At 39.7% G+C, this 20,285-nt stretch overlaps 1 protein-coding gene across 2 annotated transcripts in view; it reads left to right on the top strand.

The window, feature by feature from the left end:
* The window catches only part of DGKZ (diacylglycerol kinase zeta), a 228,865-nt gene that overhangs the window by 21,332 nt on the left and 187,248 nt on the right, over nt 1-20,285 (top strand). The window contains exon 1 of one of the 2 annotated variants that reach the window (XM_070760448.1): nt 12,872-13,087. The exons of the other annotated variant lie outside the window; for it this stretch is intronic. Within the exon in view, the coding sequence (XP_070616549.1) occupies nt 13,023-13,087 (65 nt within the window). The 5' untranslated portion in view covers nt 12,872-13,022. Of the gene's footprint in view, nt 1-12,871; nt 13,088-20,285 lie in introns of those variants that run through there. 2 annotated transcript variants of the gene reach the window in all.

Genomic DNA, 20,285 nt, shown 5'->3' with positions numbered 1-20,285 from the left:
TCCAATGAATATGGCTAAAAAGACTTAAAAGCTCAATATAACTTTAAAAAAAACCATTCATCACCATTCACTCAACCAAACATACTAAACATTCATTGATCAGGCAGCTAAGATTTAATGGCCCCAAGCCTGGTGGCATAAATGGGTCTTTAAACTTTTATGGAAGGCGAGGAGGGTTGGGCAGTGTGAATCTCCAGGGGGAGCTGATTCCAGAGGGCCGGGGCCCCCACAGAGAGGGCTCTTCCCTCTAGGTCCCACCAAACAACATTGTCTGGTTGACGGGACCCTGAGAAGGCCAACTCTGTGGGACCTGACCTGGCACTGGGATTAATGCAGCAGAAGGCGGTCTCAGAGGTAATCTGGCCCAATGCCATGTAGAGCTTTGTAAGTATTTTATTTTATTTTATTTATTCATTTGTCCAATACACAATACATATGGAAGAGAATAGACATGAAGTAATATATATAAAGATAATATGTAAAAATAGAGGAGAAGATATATGAAAGGAAGAAAATATATATGATATATGAGATAAAGACAATTGGACAGGGGCCGAAAGGCACACTAGTGCACTTATGTACCCCCCTTACTGACCTCTTAGGAACCTGGAGAGGTAACTCGTGGATAGTCTAAGGGAGAAATGTTGGGGGTTAGGGGTTGACACTATTGAGTCCGGTAATGAGTTCCACGCTTCGACAACTCGATTGTTAAAGTCATATTTTTTACAGTCAAGTTTGGAGCGGTTAATATTAAGTTTGAATCCGTTGCGTGCTCTTGTGTTGTTGTGGTTGAAGCTGAAGTAGTCATTGACCGGTAGGACGTTGCAGCATATGATCTTGTGGGCAATACTTAAATCGTGTTTTAAAGTATAAACTGAATAGAGGAACAATCTGGCTTCTATGTTTTAACCACTGGCTGTAACTTCTGGCTGTATTGATCAGGGTACAAAAATCTACAGGACTGCCTGGCTGAAATGACATGACACATTCTGAAGTATGTGCCTGCTATCTGGACTAGATGACTTGGATTCTGTGATGTATACGGTCACATCGCATAACCTGCAATAAGCTTACTGAAGCCTGGCTATTTGCAAATCCCATGAAGCCTAAATGAGTTTGTTTGAAGGATGGCTTGAGAAAGAGATCTGGATTAGAAAAGGATTTATTTTCTCAGGAATGATCACTGTGTATGATGGCTTCACACACAAAAAATGAAACCTCCCACAGCATGCATCTCCAAATCACAAATTGCTAGGATGCCTGCTTTTAGTCCTGGGTTGAAATGATCCAGCTTCAAGATTCCAAGTTCCAAGATTTTAGGCTGATATGAATATCCAGTCTTTAAAAAGAATACAGATAAACAATAATTTTATTATTGCTTAATAAATCAAAAATGGAACATGTCGTTGTTAATAAAGGCAGAAACATTCTGTTCTAATCAACTTAGCAGTGTTGATCCAGTCATGGGCATTTCGCATTCATCCCTTCCCTGTGGACAGTGAATGGTCTCATCAGGCAAAGTTCTTCCAGGCTTTGCTGATTGAGGTGCTCTGGGAGTTGAAGTCCACAAATCTTAAAATTGCCAAGGTTGGAGGCCCCTGTTCTAAGGAAAACCTTGGAATTGCAGTTTCGATGTCAGTAATTGCTAGGATACCATGGGGTACTTCAAAACATATCAGAGTGCTATAGACTTTTAACTATTGGTTGTTATAGTTAGAAATGGAAATCCTTTCCTACAATTCACTTATAAGAACACAGTTTATTACTTAGAAAGAGTGAGACCATAACATATTCCTTCACAATTAAAATCCTCTTATGCCCAAATTAAATGCTAAATCTGACGCATTACAAGAACACATCAATATAGCTTGCGTGAATGGTTCAGGATAGCCCAAAATGTCTTATCTGATATTTATTTATTTATTTATTTATTTATTTATTTATTTGTTTGTTTGTTTGTTTGTTTGTTTGTATGTGCATATATATATATATATATATATATATATATATATATATATATATATATATATATACACACACACATATACATATACATACAACAACACAAAGATTGGAACTTTAGCCTGATGATGATGAATGTGATTTCACCGAAACGTCGCATAGACATGCAAAATATTACACAGGGCAAAACCCGAACTCAGAACAATCTACATATATATATATATATGAGGCCAAAATAAGGCCGAAATAGATCTATCCTAGTCTCCCTTAATTTTCAAATTCAGCAAAAAACAAAACAACATATATACATACATACATACATACATACATACATACATACATACATACATACATATATGCCACCCCTCTCCAAAAACTCGGGGCGGCTAACAGCAATCATAAATAGTGTCCAATAATAATCCAATACTAAAAGTGAATTAAAAACCCCTTAATAGAAAAAACCAAACATACATACAAACATACCATGCATACAATTGTAAAGGCCTAGGGGGAAAAGGAATCTTTATTCCCCCATGCCTGGCGCCAGAGGTGGGTTTTAAGTAGCTTATGAAAGGCAAGGAGGGTGAGGGCAATTCTAATCTCTGGGGGGAGTTGGTTCCAGAGGGCCGGGGCCGCCACAGAGAAGGCTCTTCCCCTGGGTCCCGCCAAGCGGCATTGTTTAGTTGATGAGACCCGGAGAAGACCCACTCTGTGGGACCTAACTGGTCGCTGGGATTCGTGCCGCGGAAGGCAGTCCATGAGGTAATCTGGTCTGGTGCCATGAAGGGCTTTATAGGTCATAACCACCCCGGGTCTGCGGAGAGGGGCGGCATACAAATCTAAATAATAAATAAACAAACAAATAAACAAACAAACAAATAAATAAATACATAAATACATAAATAAATACATAAATAAATACATAAATAAATACATAAATAAATACATAAATAAATAAAATAACCAACAGTTTGAATTGTGACCGGAAAATGATCGGCAACCAATGTTGTTCTGTTTGACTTTTGGTAAAATTGACATGGAGAAAAATAGTGAAGAATACACACACACACACACACACACACACACACACTTGTGATTTCCCCTTCCATCAAGACAAGTACAAAGAACTTCAATAATTTATTTCCTTCATTGATATTTTAACACAAGCTCTCTTCTTCACATATCTCTTATCAATAAACACATTGTAAAGCTTCATCATTCAGTTCTAATCAGAAAAAGTCTATTAAGTGTTACCAAAAGTAACATATATTTTAATCTTAATCAAATAAATCAATTTTTATTCTTTTATTTTACTTTTAACATGGTAAATTATCACTTTGTCTAAATATACAGCAAAAAAATCTTTTCTCATATGCTATCTATAAACAAGTCTTTAAAGCCTTATCCCTAGTCAAATAAAAGGCCATTAAGAGAGACCAGAAGCAACATACTTTAGTATTGATCAAATCAATAAACTTTGTAACCATTTACTTTAAGAGACTTGATCTTTAACCTCTTTAAATAGTACTGTACCTCAAAAGATTATTCTCTTTATCTCTTCTCAGAAAGTCCTTCATAAATTTAGCACATCTCTATTGTAAATCCAAAATAAAGTTATCCAAGTCAGACCTCTCATGTATTATTTGTGTGTCCTCTATAGAGATCAGTCAACTTCATTTGTAAATCCAGTGTAGCATCTTTTTCCATATATAATTCTTGCAACTTGACATTTTTAAATACACTTTTAGATCCCTATTCAAATTAGCCTCAGACTGTGTTTTGTTTGGTAAAATCTCTTCCTCTTCTATAACCCCCTCTAAATCCATTTTTATAATAGATAATCTTAAGAGTAATTTCTGGGCACATTGTTTCCAAATATCCTTGCATTCATCCAAAGTCAGATATCTTTTTATTTTATTCTGTATTAATGGGTCTTCCTTCCTTCCTATTATAATATTTAAGTGAGTCTGTTTCTTGAATCTATTTATAACTTTTCAAAATTAATCTAGTTTTGCTGTTGTTGTTTTTTTAAAAAAAATATTTTTTCACGTTCTTGGACTTCTTTTGTCAAGGATAGGAGAAGACCCACCTGCTATAACAAAACTTACCTTTCTTAATATCCAAAAAGTCATTAACAAGCAATTTCCAGAAGAGATGAAGAAAAGAAACATGTGCCCAGAAAGGCTCTGAACTGCAGCATTGGTAACGATAATGACAGCACTCTAAAATCCACCAGAGATCACTGTCTTGTGCTATCCTAGTGGAGAGCTGTGGTATGAGCACTTTTGGGTAATCGTGATCCTCTCCTTACTCTAGAAAGGAATCCCAAGGTGCTGATCCATTTCTCAGCTCCACTCTTATGGAGTCATCTTCAGTCCTCTTTCACTTCCCTTGAAATGACGAGTCTTACAAATAAAGCATTGGACTGGAAGCAAAGCTGTCACATCATATTATAGAGGACACATATTTTCAGGTACACTAGAGTGATCCAAATCTTAGTTTGGAGTATATGTACTCCCTTATTATTTTTAAATCAAGGATATGATTAGCATGAGGTGTCATAATTACAGAAGCCTGCACTCCATCCCTCTGACCTAGGAATAATGCTGTGATGCTGTTAGACGTATTGTTATATATTATCAATAGATATTAGCTATACAGTATTAGCTACATATAGAAACATAGAAGACTGACGGCAGAAAAAGACCTCATGATCCATCTAGTCTGCCATTATGCTATTTCCTGTATTTTATCTTAGGATGGATATATGTTTATCCCAGGCATGTTTAAATTCAGTTACTGTGGATTTATCAACCATGTCTGCTGGAAGTTTGTTCTAAGGATCTACTACTCTTTCAGTAAAATAATATTTTCTCATGTTGCTTTTGATCTTTCCCCCAACTAACTTCAGATTGTGTCCCCTTGTTCTTGTGTTCACTTTCCTATTAAAAACACTTCCCTCCTGGACCTTATTTAACCCTTTAACATATTAAATGTTTCAATCATGTCCCCCCTTTTCCTTCTGTCCTCCAGACTATACAGATTGAGTTCATTAAGTCTTTCCTGATATGTTTTATGCTTAAGACCTTCCACCATTCTTGTAGCCCGTTTAATTTTGTCAATATCTTTTTGTAGGTGAGGTCTCCAGAACTGAAGACAGTATTCCAAATGTGGTCTCACCAGCACTCTATATAGCAGGATCATAATCTCCCTCTTCCTGCTTGTTATATCTCTAGCTATGCAGACCAAATTATGGTCAAAGCTTTGGCTGCAATGTAGACTTACCACTTTTAATAAGAAACAGCTGGATTCATAGAACATCTAAACCAGATTAACAAAGCAAAATTACTGGACTCATGTAACATGCTATATCCAATCCAAATAGATCGTATGATGGCTTGGTTTATGCAGAAAAATAAACACATAGGATCATTTGGTTCCTACAAGATACAAAGAGTTCTTCAAATGTCTTAAATTTCAAATTCCATTTAATCTTATACTGGAATGTTTTACAGACCCAGCCATTTACACATATATGTATGTACATACTGTATATCAGCCCTTCAAGGTGGTAAACTGGTATCATGAATGCTAACGCTATCTTCATTGTAATGTTACAATAATAATCTTACAAACCTGAAAACACATCTGTCTTCACTTGCCTTTACTTTCTAGTGATAGATGCCTTCTGAGATGCTTTTCATACCACGATTCCTTCTTTGAGCTGAAGGGCCTCTTATCTTACCATTGCCTTGGCTGTTGCTTTTCCTCCTCCTGTCTCTCAAGGATACCACAGACCACTGAATATACATGTAATTAAAAGAAGGAACATATTTGAGCACGTCTTTTTTTTTTTTAAAGGGCCAGTGTGATACCATGATGTTTTGTAATTATCACTACTCTGGAGAGGTAGGTGTAAGAATCTCAAATAATGTCAACAGCTTTTTTTTAAAGGCATTAGATATAACAGACTTGAGAGGCCAAGCCTAAAACAGTTTTGTGCGCCAGTAGCCATTGCAGAATGTTACAGAAGTTACTGTTTCTATCTGATCAGTGATATCCTTAGAAAACTGCTATGATGCTATGAAAAATATTTATTTAATTTATTTAATTTATTTAATTTTATTTAATTTTATTTATTTATTTATTCATTTATTTATTTTATTTTATTTATTTATTTATTTATTTTATTCAATTCATTCATTCATTTATTTATTTATTTATTTATTTATTTGACTTCTTTGCTGCCCAATCTCGAAGGACTCAGGGCGGCTTACAATAATAATATAAATAGAATACAAATAGATATAGAACAATAAAAAGAAGTCGAATATAATCCAAAATGATAAAACCCCGTATTAAAAAAAGAAACCCATTAATTATAAAGCAGTCATAATCCCATACATACATACCCTTCATACAGTGTGGCCTTGTCAATTGTTAGTTCATGGCCCCCCAGACCTCCCGGCAAAGCCAGGTCTTTGTGGCCTTATGGAAGGCCAGTAGGGTGGGAGAAATATGGACATGGGCGAGTAGTTGGTTCCATAGGGCCGGGGCAGCAACAGAGAAGGCCCTCCCCCGTGGTCCAGCCAACCTGCATTGCTTCATCGACGGGACCCGGAGGAGGCCAACTCTGTGTGCTCTTATTGGTCTCTGGGAGGTAAAATAACACATATAAGGTGACATCATGACATTTATGTTGCTATATGTCTGATGTAGATGAAAGTAATCCACGACTTAATGACTGCTTGTTCAGTTTGAAATTGTGATAGTTGAATGAACTGAATAAAGTTAGAACTTGTACCCTACATCATGACTGCTGCAACACCCTATAAGATCTGTCTTGCTTCCTATGCGCAAGAATCCTACCCCTTCCTCCCCATTCCATCACCAATTGTCCACTTATATTGTAGATCTCCTTCTGGAAGCAGGCATTTCACAGCACAACCTCCTCACACAATGGAAACTGTTTACAGCTTTGTCCCAGAAGCAGATGCCATCTCAGAACAGCCACAGTTAAATGATGTCCACTTCTGGAACAGAGCCAAGCAGCCTCCACTGTACAGGGAGGCTGAAGGGTATACAGTAATGGTCTGCTTTCCAACATGATCTCAGATGGATGCCTGATGCCATGTCTCCCACAGGTCATGTGAGAACTGGACAGCTGACCTGAGGCCCATCAGGGTCTCCCCCAGTCCAGAAACACCCCATGCTCTGCTTAATGACCCGCATGGTTGCTTAAATCAGTGTTTCCCAACCTTGGCAACTTGCTGGCTGGGGAATTCTGGGAGTTGAAGTCCAGAAATCTTTAAGTTGCCAAGGTTGGGAAACACTGGCTTAAATGACCACATTGGGGAAATGAAGGTTCTTAAATGAGCCGATCACATGGGCACCTTGCTCAACAATTGTCATAGCTTACAACTTTAAAGGGCAGGGTCCATTGTGGTTGTAAGTTGAAGATTACCTGTAAATTGTTGCATGTATATGTTCACACCTTCAACCATATTTTTTACTCCCCACTATCCTTTCTGCTGATACCCATGAAAGTTTTGAATTGAAGATTTGGTGTAATTATAATTTAGCTTTGAGTAAACACCCAGATTATTCATTCATATTTGGGATATTATTGATGTGGTGGCTGTATATTATGGTGGAAAGATCAGAAAAACATTTTTTTTAAATTGCTACTTCTTTATATTCTAGTCTGTACCTACCAGAAACCTAGAGCCTAGATTTATTTTTGCGGGACTATGGAGAGTCATTTGACAGGAAATTTTGACAAGGGTCTTTTGTATTCTGTATAACATTCAGGAACATTTAAAAAAATAGTATTTCAAGTTTTAAATATGTGAATCCTACGTCTGAGGATTCCAGAGATAAAAATAAATACCATCTTCCCAAAAGATTGCCTGACTATCAGCAGGTATTTATTGCTGACCATTTTGTTTATGCTGGTAAAGTCTGAAGAATGGCTGTAAAAGGCCCGAAAATTTTCTGGGCATGAAAATAGCTGTCATTATTTTCCTATTGCCATTGAAAGAACATGCAGGTTATAAAATTCTGTGGTTTGACATTCAGATTATGTTATCTGGAAGCAGCCAGTGTATTTTTTCCGCTCATTACTTCTTCTTGTGCTTTTCCTGATCTCTTTCCTGTATCATTCATGGAATTTTTGGCATATCACCTGATTCTTGCACATGCTATTTTTCTTTTGTATACCTAACATCCTATGAAATTTTAGAGATGCATTCACTATAGGGGTCACAACTAGTGATGGGCGAACCCAACGGTGTTCGGGTTCGGCAAGTTCGGACGAACATTACGCAAAATTCGACCGAACCCGAACCGAACTTGAACCTGAACAGGGTATCCCTCCCACAAAGAGATTCCAGGGGTGGAGCTTTGACATCACTGGCAGGTTGCTAAGGACGCCAAGGTGATCACTTCCTGGATTCTATTCCTTAGCAATCTGCCGGTGACGTCAAAGTTCCGCCCCCGGAATCTCTTCGTGGGAGGGATTCCCCAGCTCCTTCAAAGGGAGATCTTCACGAAAAAATAAACATTGTTATGTTTACGAAAAAGGACACCGCAGCAGCGATGCAAGCAAAGGACGGTCCTTTCACGTAAAAATAAACAGGAAGTGATCCAGGAAGTGATCACCTTGGCATCCTTAGCAACCTGCTGGTGACATCAAAGCTCTGAATGCCGAACACGACCTGAAACTTTGCCCGAAGTTTGAAAAAATTTTGAGTTCATGTTCGGCATACCGAATACCGCAAAATTCGATACGGGCCCGAATTGTGCGGGTTCGGTTCGGCCATCACTAGTCACAACCTACTACATATGTCACTTTAATTTATTTTCATTATGTGAAGGTTGAAAGATAAAGTCAGTGGAATCTTTTAAACTTCACTTTCATGTATATTTCCCATTTTCTGAGTCCAGGAGAGAGCTCTCAAATAATGACGTACTGTACAGTAATCCCTCACTACTTCACAGTTCATCTTTTGCAGATTCGCTACTTCATAAGTTTTCAAAGAGGGCTTAAATCCATTAAATCCATTGAAAATTTTAAATCCATTAAAAATTCATAAAATTCTTCTACAGTACTACTATACTCTATTAAAGAAACTGGTAGGATATCACATGTAGTTCCAGCTGGAGAATGACTGTTTAATGCAAAGGGTGGGTTTTAAAAGTCCAAATACTTGTTAAATACTTCACGGAAATTTGTTTTTCACGGGCGGTCTTGGAACGCATCCCCCGCGAAAAATGAGGGATTACTGTATTCCAAAAGCAATAAAAATCAACAAAACAAAAATCATAATATTACCAGAAATCAAATCAATGGGTAGCAACTGTGACAAACAGAAAATCATAGAAATAAATTACTTCTTTTAAATAAGGAATTGTTTGGAGATAAATTTTCCATAACTTGATATTACTCTAAATAATTGTTATTAAGACATAGAACAAAGGCCCATCTGAGCACTGAAAAGTGAAATGTATAAGCAGTCTACATATTATTTATTTCATCAATTTAATTGAGTGAAGGCAACCTTTCAAATATCTAGGTCCTAACATTAATAAAGTGGATGGGGAAATAAAACATTTGAAAAGGGGGGGGGGAGCATGCAACACTTAATTCAGAAAGAAATTGTGGATACTGTACTACATTGAGAAACTGATGTGATAAGTAGAACTAGTTCCTAGTTGAATTCTTACTGTTGCATTTTGCATCCATTGACATTGTTTTGGCCATTTTCCAGAAATAACTTGCACAGAGGATACTTACTGTGTTCTAGCATACATGTGGTATTAATGTGATTGTTTCCTCAGAATTTGTTTGGCACCGTGTGAATAAAAGGTGAATGCCTTTTCAACTTCTGCACACCGTAATCCAGTTCTCCCTTCCCCCAAGTTATGTATTAATTTAAAAATACACAGCTAAAAACGTTAAAGGGACAAGAAGAATCTGACTGTATTATAAAATTTGGTATAAGTTTTATGAGTGGCTCTATAAAAGAATGCTATTGTAAATACTGTAACATACAGTAAATGGTACAAAACTATGTGAACGCTTGTAAATAGTAATTAGTGACAGTTTATACATTTTTCTTCCTTTTATGATTCTTTTTTATCACCTTTTCTTAATATGATCTACAAGACTCGTATTTAAATTTCTTAGACTTCTAAAAAATACGGAGCAGTTTGGGCTCCTTTCAATGTTATGTGTTTTTGTATGTGTCTTTGTGTTGTCTTGGAACTAAAAATCAATGAAAAAACAAAATAAAAAACATCTTTGTCCTTCAGCTCTTCCACTTCTTTTTTCTGAAGTTAGAAAATATACAGTAGCTCTAAGGGAATAATCACATTTTCAGTGGGTTGGTTTTGGCTATTATTATTATTTGGCTGATGTTAATATTGGAAAATGGGGAGACAGCCACCATTATTGAATCCGTTTGAGTTGACCATCTCTCCAATTCAGTTTCCCTATTTATAAAATTGGTAGAATAAGAGGTCCGCCTTCCATGCTCTTAAAGAGAACAAATACCCTTAATTATCACACAAAAAAGGTCTTTCCGACTCAGATATTTATGGAGAACTTTTTTTTGCTGAGATGCCAAAATGTAATGCAGAATGTGGGTGGGCGTGAGAAACGGCAGAAAGTGACTGACGTCAAAGAGTACTTCAAAAGTAGTACTGTATGCATAGACTATGACAGTCACAGTATTAACAGTACAAGTACTGTATAGCCATTCACAAAATGATTGCAGCTCACAGATCAAACATTTGGACATGTCGGTCTCTAAGATGCCACACTGCAATTGCTAGGTAGCTCTGTTCCTTTAGAAACTATTGCATGGAAGTCTGTAATTCGATGTATAGATTCAAACTGCGGGGTGAGTAAATAAAAGTGTTAGTCTGTACAGATTCTGTCACCCAGGTCATAGTTGTCACAAAGGTGCTTTTTCAGGAGGCAACTGGACTTTCTTGTTTTTTTTTCTTTTGAAGATGTTTCACTTCTCATCCCAGAAGCTTCTTCAGCTCTGACTGGATGGTGGGGAATAGAAGGATTTATATTCCTTCTGGACATCTGATAATCTGCATCCTTTAGGGTCCTTGAAACATTTGGAGGTTTATCTGTGCCCTCAGGTGCATCTGAGTAGCGCTCCTGGGTTCCGTAGTCTGCAATTTTTCCCCCTCTGGAAATCCATTTCTACTCCCACACCATTCAAAGGGTGTTCATCCCAAATTTTTAATCCACTCAGTGTTTCCCAACCTTGGCCACTTGAAGATATCTGGACTTCAACTCCCAGAATTCCCCATCCAGCATTCGCTGGCTGGGGAATTCTGGGAGTTGAAGTCCAAATATCGTCAACTGGCCAAGGTTGGGAAACACTGCACTAGACACGTGTAGAACGTCTCCAGTGACACAGATGGAGGAAAGCCTGCCTTCCCAAAAGGAAATTACTTTAAATTGTTGGTTTAGGACTGAGGGGAGAAAAAGAACCTTGGTATTGCAGTGGTTAGAGTGCAGTATTGCAAGCTACTTCTGCTGATCCCTGGCTGCCAGCAGTTTGGCAGATCGAATCTCAGTAGGCTCAAAGTTGACTCAGCCTTCCAGCCTTCCGAGGTTGGTAAAATGAGGACCTAGATTGCTGGGGGCAATATGCTTACTTCCTGTAAGATGGGGCTGCTTAGATGGGGCTGTAAAGCACTGTGACGTGGCATATAAATCTAAATGCTATTGCTAAAAAGAAAATGGTGGTATATGCCACCTTGAACTCCAGGAACAAAGCTGGGATAACAAGAAAAAATGAAAAAAGTAGAATTGTGACCAGCTGTGGACCTGTGGGTTGGCCGTGGCCTTGGGAGGCACCAGGTTTGTTGATTGGTTGGTTGGTTTGTCTGTCAAAAACATGCATAAGACAGCAGGTATTGGTATAAACATAAACATAAGCCAAGTGGGTACAGGTAAATTAGGACAATAAGATAGTAAGACAGGGATGGTAGGCACAATGGTGCGTTTATGCACGCTCCTTACAGACCTCTTATGGGGTGAGTTGGGCTATAGGCAGTCTAAGGCCCTGGTTCCCAACATTGGGCCCACACCCACAAGATGGGGCAATTTCATTTTTAATGGGGGCAATTGGAACCTTGTTTAAACCTAATTAAGGGCCTTTTAGGCTTCCTGCGAGTGAGTAGTTCACTTTTTGAATAATAAGAATTATATGTCATGGGGAGGAGAGATCTCAGGAATTTAAAAATGCTTAGGTGGGGCATGGCCAATAAAAGGTTGGGAACCACTGTGCAGAGGGCCTCAAACTTGGCAACTTTAAGACTTGTGGACTTCAGCTCCCAGAATTCTGGGAGTTGAAGTCCACAAGTCTTAAAGTTGCCAAGTTTGAAGACCTCTGGGTTAAAGGGTTAAAGGTTAAAGCTTTGGGGGTCGGGTTAAAGCTTTGGGGGTCGGACAAGACTTCCCTTAGTTCTAACGTGGCGAGAGCGCAGGGCCAAAACCCCTTTTTCCAACCGGCCCACTTCCTCCCTCTGAGGGGCGAGAGACCCGGCGGCACCGGATGCCTCTGACGGACAGTTGGGGCGGGGGCTTGGCTGCCCCGCGGCGAGGATCCCGTCCCTCATCCCGGAGCCTCCGAAACGGCGGGAACTTGTTCTCAACTCGCCCGGGCTTGTGCCGAGGCTTCCCTCCGAGAGTCCCGCGGGGGCTGTTAATTGTTGCGGGGTGTGAGTGCGTGCGCGCGCGCGAGTATATTTTCCACGGCCGTCTTTGGGGCTACTAGTTGCTACCTTTTTTCAGGAAGCGCATATATATATATATACAGTACTGTATACACAAAAAGAGGAACCGGGAGGCGGGAGGCTGCAGGGGGAGAGAGGGAACAAAGCAAGCTGGCCCGAACTGCACAGGACCGATGGCAGGCTCCGCGCGGCCGGCGATGACTCCGGAGCCCGTCCGCGAGGGCGGGAAGAAGAGGAACGCCCGGGGGACCGGGGGGACCTCGTCCTTCTGAAGAGGACCTGGTGAAGACGGGCAGATGTGGTGGCACCGGTCTTGGGATGTTCCTCGCAGCCCCCCAGGAAAAAGCGCCGCCGCCGCCAGGTACTTTTAAAGTGTGTGTGTGTGTTGGTTTCCTTTTGCCGTCTGGGCGGACGCCCCGGTCTGCTCTGGCACGGGAGAGCTGTTTTGTTTACATCCTGCTATTGTAAGGCCCTTTGCCTTGCCATATTCCACCCCCCTTCCTTTCCCTTCCCCCGCCTGCGTGTAGGAAGGTAGGCCTGTTCAGCCGGGACACGCATGGAGTGGGTGGCCAGGCTGGCAAGCAGGCAATCTGTTCCTCTTGGAGACAGGAAGGGCTTTAGCCTTTAGCACATGGAAGCATAGTGGGATGTGGAGTGTTGGGAGAAGCCAGGGAGAGAGAGGGGTAAACTCTCTGAGGGAGGGGAGACAGGAAAATCTGGTGTGCCATCCTTCTTAAAGAATCCCTTCCAGGCTGAAGGGACAAAAGAGCATCCTTATACAGCAGAGGTCTTCAAACTTGGCAACTTTAAGGCTTGTGGACTTCAACTCCCAGAATTCTCCAGCCACAAGCTATGCTGACTAGCTGGAGAATTCTGGGAGTTGAAGTCCACAAGTCATAAAGTTGCCAAGTTTGAAGACCTCTGCTGTATAAGGATGCTCTGAAGACTTGTGGACTTCAACTCCCAGAATTCTCCAGCCATAGCTGGCTGGAGAATTTTGGATATAGCTGGCTGGCTGGAGAATTCTGGGAGTTGAAGTCCCAGAGTCTTAAAGTCGCCAAGTTTGAAGACCTCTGTTATGCAGTATCTGAAGAGAATGGTACTGTGGACACCAGCCTTCTTCCTCAGAAAGCCAATTTCCTTTTCTGTGTCCTCTGCGCAGCAATGAAAGGGGAACCGCAGACCAAGACGCAGTCCTTAAAGAAAAGAAAAATAAAAGAGTCCCCCCCCCCTTCAAAAATAGCAAAATGTTCAGTGTTTTTCAATAGCCAACCACAAATATAGTAGTCTCATTTCACTTTACATGTCTGTTTTGCTAAAGGTGTGCTGTGGTTTTTCTCACTTCCCATGCGCTAAAGATGGCTAGATTCAAAGTTTTCAGTGTCCATGCAAATGGCACATTTTATCAAAAGCAAAAGTTATTTTCAAAAATAGTTATGAATTAGTGGAGGGCTTTGAGATGGCTTTACCAGGCAGTCAAGTACAATAAGAATAAGTCATTTAGTTGAGCCTAGTGAAATATTTTAGAATTGGAGTGACAAAGCTTGAGAGGAGACAAGAACATTTTTTTCCCAGTGATATCTGACCTATTTCTAATTTGATTGGGTTTTCAGAGTTTGATGTGACATCTTTCTAGGATATTATAGGCCAAGAGCCTTAAGGGGTGAACTACAATTATAAAACAGCGTAGTCAAATAATTTTGCAAATTTGTTCTCAGCATTTCCTCATTCTGGTATTAGATAGATGACCACACTAGATGAAATATGAAGGAAGGGTTTCTGTTCTGGAACTTCCTCTTTGTTGCTCTTTTTTAAGGAGATTAAGAAGATTCCCTTAAATATTTGAATCAACCATAATAGTTTAATTTCTTCAAGGGCCTTTTCGTTTATTTATTCCCAGTGGTTTACATATCAGTTATTATTTATTTATTTATTGGATTTGTATGCCGCCCCTCTCCAGAGACTCGGGGCGGCTAACAGCGACAATAAAACAGTGTACAATAGTAATTTGATATTGATGATTAAAAATCAATTAATATAAAAACCAAACATACATACCATGCATAGAATTGTAAAGGCCTAGGGGGAAAGAGGATCTCAATTCCCCCATGCCTGGCGGCAGAGGTGGGTTTTAAGTTGTTTACGAAAGGCAAGGAGAGTGGGGGCAGTTCTAATCTCTGGGAGGAGTTGGTTCCAGAGGGCCGGGGCCGCCACAGAGAAGGCTCTTCCCCTGGGTCCCACCAGGCGACATTGCTTAGTTGACAGGACCCGGAGAAGATCCACTCTGTGGGACCTAACTGGTCGCTGGGATTCGTGCAGCAGAAGGCGGTCCCTGAGGTAATCTGGTCCGGTGCCATGAAGGGCTTTATAGGCCATAACCAACACTTTGAATTGTGACCGGAAACTGATCGGCAACCAGTGCAGACTGCGGAGTGTTGGTGTAACATGGGCATATTTGGGAAAGCCCATGATTGCTCTCGCAGCTGCATTCTGCACGATCTGAAGTTCCTTCCTGATATTTTGTCTAACTATATTCTAGTACAGTGATGGCGAACCTTTTTTCCCTTGGGTGTTCAAAGAGCATCTGTGCATGCTGTCGCGCATGCATGAGTGCCCACACCCATAATTCAATGCCTGGGGAGGGCAAAAAGATCTCCCCCCAACTTCTGGTTGGCCCAGTAGGCTTGTGTTTTGCCCTCCCTAGGCTCCAAAGGCTCCCCTGGAGCCGGGGGAGGGTAGAAATGCCCTCCTCCATCTCCCCTGAAGCTCTCTGAAAGCCAAAAATGTCCTCCCAGGGTCTCTGTGCAAGCCAAAACTCAGCTGGCCGGCACACACATGCACATTGGAGCTGAGCTAGGGCACTGGCTCACGTGCCAGCAGATATGGCTCTGCGTGCCACCAGTGGCACCCCTGCCATAGGTTCGCCATCACTGTTCTAGTATACTTTCTTGTTCTTCCTCTCTCAGGTGTTTCTTTTATGTACCTGTCTTCAAATCTAATTCTCAACATACATCAATGAGTTTCTAGACCACTTTAAATCATCTGACTCTATGTGGTGAATAAAATCTATAATTAATGAAACCGTAACAATAGCTGGCAACAAAGCAAATGTGCTATGTAATTACAGTTGATAATTTCAATTAATCATAGAAAAAAGAACATTGTATCATTCATTAATTGGACTTGTATTTCTGGCACTAGGAAATCTATGCTCCTCAAGTCCCAAAGACCTTCTGAAATAGTCGGGTTTTATGAGCTTTCAGAATGGGAATTATACTTGCCTTGTGGGACAAACTGTTCTTGACAAGGATTGCAAAATCCAGTTCATCACCAGATGGCTGAAAAACATTCATTTTTTAAATGATTCTCTAGTCCTCAACTTACGACTAATGAGCTGAAAATTTCCATCACTGAGACATTTGTTCGGTGGATGCTGCCCCATTATACCACCTTTCTTGCCCCAGTTCAGGGGTGGGTTCCAGATGCTGCTACTGCTGGTTCGCTCAGGGATGTGCTTTGCACAGTATTTATTTTATTTATTATTTATTATTTAGATTTGTATGCTGCCCCTCTCCGCAGACTCGGGGCGGCTCACAACAAAGTGAAACAATTTACAACAAATCTAAATTACAGTTTAAAAATATTTTTAAAAACCCATTTTCTAAACAAACATACAGACAGACATACCATTCATAAATTGTATATGCCCGGGGGAGATGTCTCAGTTCCCCCATGCCTGACGACAGTATAAAAAGAAGCTTCTGTAAATGCACAGAAGCTAAAAAACAAGATGGTGCAGCCTATGGCGCCACTGAGAGAACCGGCTCAAGGGCGTGGCAGGCCAATTTCAGCGACCCAGGCTGCCAAGTTACTAACGGTTTTATAGAACCGGTCCAAACTGGTAGGAACCCACCTCTGCCACAGTGGTTAAGTTGTTAACCTGCAGTTGTTAAGTTACTAACATGGTTTATATTAATACTAACATTAAAATACATGGGGTTACATTAATGGGGTTTTTACTGTTTCAACGTTTGAATTTGACTTTTTTACTGTACTGTTTCATTGTTGTCAGCCGCTCCGAGTCTTGCAGGAGAGGGCGGCATATAAGTCAAATTTAATCAATCAATCAATCAATCAATTTGGCTGCCCCATTGATTTTGCTTGTCAGAAGAGCGCAAAAGGTAATCAAATGACTCGGGGGTCCTGCAATGATCATAAATACATGCCAATTGCCAAGCATCCACATCAGTGGTGGGTTGCATTTACTTGCATACTGGTGCACTGCATGCACATCCTCCTGATTTGGGCGCATCCCGAATGCACAGGAAGCAAAAAAGCTAAAAAATTCAGGAAAAAAGGATGGCGGCCACCAACAGACCAGCACCATTGTGCTTTGTTTTGCACTCCAGGGCTTCAGGAAGCTTCCCTGAACCCTCCAGAGTGCAAAAGACAGCACAATGGCAAACCGATAAGGTCCCACAGAGTTGGCCTTCTCCGGGTCCCGTCGACTAAACAATGTCGTTTGGCGGAAGAGCCTTCTCTGTGGTGGCCCCGGCCCTCTGGAATCAACTCCCCCCAGAGATTAGAACTGCCCCCACCCTCCTTGTCTTTTGTAAACTACTCAAGACCCATCTATACCGCCAGGCATGGGGGAGTTGAGACACCTTTCCCCTAGGCTCTTTATATTTTATGTTTGGTATGTATGTGTTGTTTGGTTTTTAAATATGATAAGGTTTTATATGCTTCTTTTTTAATATTAGATTTGTTTTCCTATAATATTGTTTTTATTTTTGTTGTGAGCCGCCCCGAGTCTTCGGAGAGGGGCGGCATACAAATCTAATAAATTATTATTATTATTGTTGTTGTTGTTGTTATTATTATTATTATTATTATTATTATTATTATTATTATTATTAACTGGGAATGTGTTTTTCCAAACTTACGGTTTGTCCATTGGGCAATGTTTTTGCCTGCAGGGCTTCAGGGAAGTTTCCTTGAAGCGTCCAGAGGGTGAAATGGCCTTTCCCAAGGCTGAAAATCAACTGGCTCGCTGGAGCTGACACAGGGCAAAGTCTCTTGTGCCCTCCGATATGGCTCCACGTGCCACCTGTAGCATGTGTGCCATAGGTTTGCAATCATGGGTATAGGTTGTCCTCGACTTATAGTACATCTGGCAGCTTAGCAAGCATTTGAAAGATACTTATAATCCAATTCCACAGTTCTGATGGCTGCCCCATCATGTGACCACATTTTAGGCTCTTAGCAATCAGCCCACATTTATGGCCATTTGCAATGTCCAATGGTCAGGTAATTGTGATTTACATTGTTTTTGCCAGAAACCAGCAACTATTTCTGGTTTCCAGAAAAAAAGAACAGCTCATGGCAAACAATGGATTTGCTTAAGGACCATGGTGTTCACTTAATGATCATGGCATTTGCTTTACTATTGCCATCTTCCTCTAATGACTGCTACAAAAAAAGTTGTAAAAATAGGTCCTTACAAGTCCACTTTACGATTATCACAACTTACGACACTTCTTTTCAGGCACAATTACAGTCTTAAGTTGAGGACTACCTGTATACTTTTTTAAAAAATATTTTTTTTAATTAATTTGTAACAAATTTATATTACACACAACATAAAACAGTGCATAGTGAAATGTGCCCACCACCCAGACACACACACATTCCCCACCACCAAATCGGGGGTGTTTCTTGTATAGTCCACTTGACCCAAGAGCAACATATCTATTTACATATTATAGAGTGATTCCAATTTATTTCTTGTAGCTTGGTCTCGGATTCTATGGACTACCTGTATACTTGAAGTCAGTCATTAGATGGTTTTTTAAAATCATAATCTGAAGCTGGTGCCAGCCTTGAATGTTTGTACAATATTCTGGTGAGGCACATTATGTTCTATTTTCCGAAACCAACCACATTATTTTCACAACTTCAGCTATATCTAGACAGTAGATATATAGGGTAAATCCAACAGAACATTGATACAGGAAAGTGGCATTCTATTGTGTCATTAAGTCTCTCAAGCAGCATACGGTACTTACTATACATTGATTAGCCTGTTACGTTTTCAAAATCATAGAGGTGTAAACAGGATGATACTACTTCACCAGTTATTAATGGCTACTTAACGGTCATGTAAGGTAATGCCCATTTCATACATGCTCACCCTCATCTAAATTTAACATAAAAATTGCTGTATGCAGCATTTTTCTTATTTTAGTAAACTTACACTTTCCCCACTAGGTGGCAGAAACTTTCAGTATTCTATATCTTATAGCTGCTGGTTGGGCTTGATAGCCAATTATTGTTTTGAGAAAACAGCAAGATTTTTTACTTTGTATTCTACTAAGACAAAGTATCACAGATGTGGTATCTGTACTCTTACACTGATTTCCAAACCTGGACATTTTTCAGTGGACTGTAGAGATTTGTTCCTTCCAGTTTTATCACTTCAGTGCCTTTTGGAAAGTAATATCCACTCATTCTTTGTGAATCGTAATTTGAAAAGACATGAGTCCAATAATAAAAGATAAAGATACCCTCGAAATGTTTCCTGGTTATTACCTCAATATTCATGCTACAGGTATTTTTGTTAATCAAACAGAAGCATAATTCTATTATCTTTAGGTTTTTTAACTTCCTATTCTAGCCTAAAACTAGATATGGAATTCCCTGATTATCTATTGACTGAGCATAAGTCGAGGACTACCTCTATATAAGAAAAAAGTGGAATAAAAATCTAAATAAACAAACAAAACTCCAGAGGGAAATACCAGCAAAATTAGATCAAGATTCATAAGCTTTTTAACACCTTTTCCAAAACACCTATAGAATAAGTTTAAAACTCCCTTAGTTATTTTGATTTATTTTGGTTTATTTTCTATTATTTCAGAAATAATAGTAAATAAACCCAAATAAATCAAAATAACGAAGGGGAGTTTTATACCTATTCTGTAGGTATTTTGAAAAAGATGTTAAAAAGCTTGTGGTGGGTTTCAAAAATATTTTTTTAATAAATATTTTTTAATATTTTTTATATTTTTTATAAATTACCGGTTCTGTGGGCATGGCTTGGTGGTTGTGGTGTGACTTGGTAGGCATGGCAGAGGAAGGGAGGTGTGCCAATCAGAGGTAGTATTTACCGGTTCTCTGAACTACTTAAATTTTCTTTTAACGCTTCTCTGAACTACTGAAAATTTCTACTACCGGTTCCTACTACCGGTTCTCTAGAACTGGTCAGAACCTGCTGAAACCCACCTCTGATCCAAGTACTAATCAGGCTCAGCCTTCATAGCCTAAAGAAAGAACTGGGTACTAAAGATATTTCTGCTGATTGTCAGAGATCTGCCTTATATCAAATCAGACCATTGCTTTATGCTGTTTAATATTCTCTATATTATTTATGGAGGGCATTTTGTTAATAATTCAGTCATAGCTATTATCAAATCTGTCTGGAAGCATTCATATAAATAATTATCAATTGAGATGGAAGAATTACATCTAAAAAGAGAAATGCCTTGGCAGATTATGTGTAA

This window comes from Erythrolamprus reginae, chromosome 1 (assembly GCF_031021105.1).
Source record: "Erythrolamprus reginae isolate rEryReg1 chromosome 1, rEryReg1.hap1, whole genome shotgun sequence".
NCBI lineage: Eukaryota > Metazoa > Chordata > Lepidosauria > Squamata > Dipsadidae > Erythrolamprus > Erythrolamprus reginae.
Note: the sequence above shows the minus strand (reverse complement) of the source record. Positions and strands in the feature narration are given on the sequence as shown.